The sequence below is a fragment of the Eucyclogobius newberryi genome, unplaced genomic scaffold (assembly GCF_026437365.1).
Source record: "Eucyclogobius newberryi isolate DKJ021-1_F unplaced genomic scaffold, fEucNew1.0.hap1 SCAF_15, whole genome shotgun sequence".
NCBI lineage: Eukaryota > Metazoa > Chordata > Actinopteri > Gobiiformes > Gobiidae > Eucyclogobius > Eucyclogobius newberryi.
Window position 1 is genome coordinate 6,230,473 of NW_027315779.1, and position 6,000 is coordinate 6,236,472.

Below are 6,000 nucleotides of genomic sequence, written 5' to 3' on the forward strand. Positions count from 1 at the left end.
AAAGGTTGAAACTAAAGCAAAAAGGCTGTGTTCAAACAAACCACATCAGAATAGAGACTAAACTTGGACAAAAGCTGACCCAGACCAGGACTAAACCTGGACTAGAAAAGGAGAAAAGCAAGGATTAAACTGGGAACTATAGGACTCAGACAAAATCCTATCTGATTTCACATTTTACTAGTTTTGAGCCCAGTTTAGAATTGATGTGGACTTGGTTTGGTCCTGTTCTAGTCCTAGGACGCAAAACCTCACACTAAACCAGGACTAAACTAGCATAAAACAGATCTTGATCCCTTCATATCAAATGCATACTGTTCTAAAAACAAATCAATAAGTGAATAGCCTCTGGTGAACATATTAGTACAAAAAATTATATTTTTGCTAACACTGAATAGCATGTAGTTAGTGACTGAGATACGAGGCTGAACCAAAGCTCTTGCTAAATGAAAATTGCATGTCTTTCAACATCACAGAGTGCAGATTGCTGTGATTCTGCTACCCTGTTTTCACACATCAAGTCCGAATAATCTCAAAGCGTAAAAGTCAGATTGAGCTTTGATGGAAATCTTGTAGAAACTGCCATTCTAAAGCTCAACAAAACACAAACCACATTAATAAACTATGGCCCGTGACCACCGGCTGCGTCTTTGCTGTATGAAAGTATGACTCACAAAATGTACAACATTATTTTTAGCAGATTTCAAGGACAAAATCTGCTGTCAAAAATGTCAGCGAATCAGGAAATAGCCTGAATTCAACATGACAATGAATGTAATAATAACAGGTACTATTCACTTCCAGATTCTCAAATGAAGCAGAGCAAGGGAGACATAGTGAGCATTTTTTTAATAGTAAAAGTGAAGGAAATTGTGTGTCTACAACCTTTATTTTTGACTTAATGAATAAATAATTTACCTCAGAACTTGAAGACAGTTTCAATGCCAAAAATGTTATGAAAAGAAAAGGGGATCAAATTTAAACTACATACATTTATATTACATTTAGGTTAAAGTAACTTTTCAGGTGGAGGGCCCGCCACCTGGTTGTCTCCATGGAGATATTAAAAGAAATAACTCTTTGTTATTACACACAAATGACAAAACATGCAATACATGTATATGGATGTTGGCCCTTGTTTACAGTATGGTTGCTAGGAAACAGTTGTAGAATTACCGCTATGTTTCTATCTACTGCTATCTACTGCTCATGTCCAACCAGAGAGTAACATTATGAGCTTCACCCAAACTGTGCAACTGGAGAAAACTGGGTAATATTTTTGCACTCTAAGACAAGTACCCAGTCCTTTTTATTTTTAGAAAGATTCAAGGACAAATATGGCATAGGGTTAATTTAAGAGACAGGAATAATAATGGACTTAATAACTCCTTTGGACTTGGATTGAAGTTATAACTGTCACATAATGATAGTGTCACTGTTCACACTGACAGCTTGTACTGATACAATTAGATACAATTTCACCTGACACATTTCATCTTTGCAAATATTTCAATGGGAGGTTATGGACGGCCAACTAGGTCTCGTTTTCCATATTTCACTGAGGTGCATTTTAATGATTCTGCATTTAAATCATTGGCTCGCGGGCCGTCAGGAACACATGCATGTACAGTCACTGGGGCAAACATGTTGGTTGCCGTGTTTGCAGTTCCTCGCTAAATGATTATGAATACATTATAGAAATATGTACATTCTCAGGGCAGCGATTGTGATTAAGATGTAATTAATAGACCGCAATGGGATGAAACACATCAATTTCTCGCACTCTGACAAATGTAACTAACAATTATTGAATCTGTGGAGAAATGAAGAAGACATATGATACAAAATTAACACAGGCACACATTTTAACGGTCCATCTGCTCACGCAATTGTTCCCATGAGAGTGGCGCTCACTTCACGCCAAAACCAGCAGAAAAAGAATTCAAATTCCAACACATATCTTGGGTCTATCTATCTGTAATTCCCATACATGCTGTATTTTTCCCATGATTACTGTTGTAGCAATTTCACCAAGCCAAGTTACAGTCCACAGTAAGAATGCATGTTTTTCAAGACGTTATTAAGCAATAAAACTAAAACTAATTGAATAATTGCAATACAATTAGTTTATACTGTGGAACATTTCTGGCAAAGTAATAACTTTTCAAAGGAAACAAGCAGTGACAGACCATGAAAAAGTATTTAATTGTTCTTGTCCTTCATTTTTATGGACTATTTTGGCATTTTACTGCTGCAGTTCTTGTAAGTGTCATTAATTTTATTCTAATGCTCTTGAAACACTGCAGTTTTTTGGTTTTGGTTTGTTAATCTTTTTTTTTCTTTCTGTATTTAAGTTCAATTCAATTTATCATAGTCAATGTAGGTTAAAGGAAGAGATAATTGTCACAATTTAATTACAATAAACCACTGCATTGCTGTCCACTGTTCTTGATGAGTTTTCCGAGAAACATTTCACAGATGGGTCTAATACCAGAGGATTCCTGGTTTATGTCCTAGACCTCGAGAGTACGATTGCAAAATAGAGGCAAATATATAGACTAAAATTCAATAGTGCATTTACCCTTGTACAAACACAAACACAACATTCCCCAATGTCACTAATGTATTGCCAACCTCTCACTTCTTATTTGGGAAAAGAAACATTTGTCATCTTAACGGACAGATATCGGAGTTGACAAGGACACGCTTTTACAGAAAAACCCCAAGTGATAAAGTCCCGGGCGGGAACAACGGCAGACAAAGACATAGAGTGATAAAAAGATAGACAGGCAGTGAGTAGGAGGAAAGGTGGAGAGTTGAAAGAGGTGTGTTTGAGCCCAGGGGTCAGAGCAGCTCTGGGGAGTCCAGCTATAAGTCCACACTGAGGTAATCACAGCAGATTAAAGACCACAGAGAGGGAACCAAGAATCAAAGTCAGGAACCTAAAGGGGTTGACGAGAAATGTTTATTTCTGGTTATGTTAGTGAATATATTTAATGGACTTAATATATATATACAACTAAAGACATGACTTTGCATTGATTTATCAAGTAAAAGGGGGCGTGGTATGATGCTGGCGAAAACTCTAAAAATGATTAGGAGGAGGAGCTCAGTAAAGTCAGTAAGTAAACATATACGTGAATTTAATGGGAAAAGGCAGATTCATTATCTGACTCCGTGCCTTTTTCCTTCAACTATGTTCCATATACATTTGTATAAACCCAGTCAACTACTAAACAAGTATTGCCCCTTAAGACTCAAACTACTAATTATTATGTAAACAGCTAAATAAATACAGCCCTGGAGTTTATATGAAATTAAGCAGTAAACATTTTTAGGACTCACAAGTAGACACAATTACATACATTTGCTTAAAAGAACAAATATTTTCATGAGGAAATAACAAAAATTCAACACAATGATGGATGGCTATTTATTTGATAGGATCTTCACACGGAATAATGACAGCTTTGACCACAGCAATGAAAGGTCATTATAGCAATTCAATTAGATCTATCACATTTGTAACAGCAATTATGATGACATATTTCCGTAGCCTGATTGTCCGTAGCCTGAGTGTCGTTTGTAGTGGTTAGAGCTGAGTATCTGTGTTTCTGAAATTAAATTTTGTGTGAAAAAAAACAACTCAATTTATCTCTTGGTATTGTTGCTGCAGTCACTCGTTGTGCGAGAGCTGTCCGTGGTCCTAAAACTGTTTCTTAAGTCTAGAGCAATGGTCCTCAGACTTTCTGGTGAATTAGCCCACATTTTTCTAAGATGTACCCTTTGATGACATTTGCTTTGGGCACATGATGCTACATCATTATAAATTTGCACACTCAACATACAGCCTATAAGTAAGTTCATCAACTTCAATAACTAACACTATTGATGTGAGACAGACATGATATTGAGGTTCTAAGACTGAATTAAGGTGTGGTGACACTTTAAAACATCCAAAAGCTACTTCAGATTCATGGTATTGACCACAATCTATGGCCTTCCACATGGTCTATTTTTGGACGCGCTTAGAGCTTCACACCTAGATAGGGGGGACTTTAAAGTAGTCAGTGGAACCATTTTAGGGGTTGGGTGCATTATCTGGTTACATATTTTGACATGAAAGTGCTAGTAAGGATAAACACCAAATGTTGGATAAATACGTATTTGTTTCCAGTCTATCTGTTTATCCAGACTTGGAACTGTTGCAAAAATCAAACTCATTTGTTTCCCCTTTCACTTTTTCATAAAGTTTCATTGCATATACATTTCCTGTTCTTTTAATGAAATTGTTTGCATTCAGGCGTTTTTGTAGTCCTGTGTTTGTCCCTGTCAGAGTAATGCTGCCCTCACACCAGACAAACTGTGAGAAAGAGAGGATGGTGGTGTTGTTTCCTCACCTCCCTCTGTCCCCACAGACCCAAACGCATTGGCAGCACAGCACAGACAGCCAACAGTCACAACTTTGTTTTTTTTTGTTTGTTAATTCCCCAAACCACACATGCACAAAACTGATATCACAAAAAACAGACATTATAAAACAACTATGCCCAGCATGTTTAAAAAAAAAAAATTAAAAGTAGGTTGTTTGGACTGTTGCTTGCTTATCCAAATATGCAAATATGGATGATTTAACTTCATCCAAGACTGAATTAATATGATCTGGTTCTTCTAGATAACATTTTGTATTTGTGATTGGTATAGATGTGCGCTTCTTACACGACATGCCACCTCACCACCAGCAATGAAATGACAATAACTATTCATCATATTTTAATTTAAAAGACCTCAAGGCCAAGTTACATAGAAAAAAGCACATTTTCATCTACAAAAAAGGTCACTTGTTCAATACATCATAGCAGACGCGCAGCAATAAGACAGCCCGTGTGGTAATATTAAATCTAGCGACTAAACCAATCATACATGTTATTAGATTGATTGATCTAGCCCCCTGTCCTTTCATATTAGCTCAGACTGCGCGACATTGCCTCAGTCACCTTGGACAAACCAGCACCATGCACAACTCCCCCAGCAACACCGTCCGCTTCCCCCTTCTCTCTCTTACCGCACACATCTGGACTCCAAAAACAACTCCTCCAGGACATCCATAGAGGTTGCTTCAGGTCACCAAACACCTTGAAATTTGAAGTCAGTGAGGTGGCGATGCTCCTATTCGAACGGTTCGGGGGAAAAAACTCCAAAAATTGATTTAGTGAGAGCTTGCGTTTGATGTCAGAAAGTACTGGCCACCCAGGAAGTCTGTGACTGCGGAGGAGAGGAGCGCACAGCTGTACCCGCCTGCTGCTCCCGAGCTCATGAACATATCCGAGATGTTAACGCTGTCTGGTTCTACGAAGACGGACCGCTGCCTCCCTCTGAAATGCTGTGCCGAGGCTCTTGGTTTGGTGTGCGTGTGCGCGTGTCACTGACTCGGACATTGGTTTATAGCGGTGAAGTTTCGGAGCATCTGGCAATGAGAGTTAACACAGTCGAGGTTTGATACCAGTCCAGATCTCATTTATCAACGGCAATAGGCACCTTACTGCAGCGGACAAACGGGAGATGAGCTGTTTTAATGATTTTTTGTGTTAGATGTCAATATCTAAAATATCTTAAAATGTGTCTTTATGAGTTATATATAGGAATTTATCTTCTATTATTTCCCCTTTTCCCATCTGCTACTGCAACATGACTCATCTATCACCAAGCGCTCAGTGGTTCACATGTAATTTGGCATAGGTTCTACACTAGATGCCCTTCCTGGAACTGACACTAAAAATACACATACACATTTCCTTGTGAAGCTTCCTCTTCCTGATTTAAAAACTTCTTATGGATTATAATGGACTTGACATTTGACTTTACACCTGTTTAAAGAGTTGTCAGAGGTAGAAAAACCACTAGAGGCCAGTGTTGGACATTATTCAAGTACAATTATAGTATGTAATATCTATATTATATTGGAAGTCATGCAAACTGATTCTCAACCCAAACTGTTGTAAT

The 6,000-nt window shown here is 37.9% G+C and overlaps 1 protein-coding gene across 2 annotated transcripts in view; it reads right to left on the reverse strand.

The window, feature by feature from the left end:
* The window catches only part of caln2 (calneuron 2), a 52,474-nt gene that overhangs the window by 44,646 nt on the left and 1,828 nt on the right, over window positions 1-6,000 (reverse strand). Inside the window, exon 1 of one of the 2 annotated variants that reach the window (XM_072445827.1) lies at window positions 5,063-5,311. The exons of the other annotated variant lie outside the window; for it this stretch is intronic. Within the exon in view, the coding sequence (XP_072301928.1) occupies window positions 5,063-5,106 (44 nt within the window). The 5' untranslated portion in view covers window positions 5,107-5,311. Of the gene's footprint in view, window positions 1-5,062; window positions 5,312-6,000 lie in introns of those variants that run through there. 2 annotated transcript variants of the gene reach the window in all.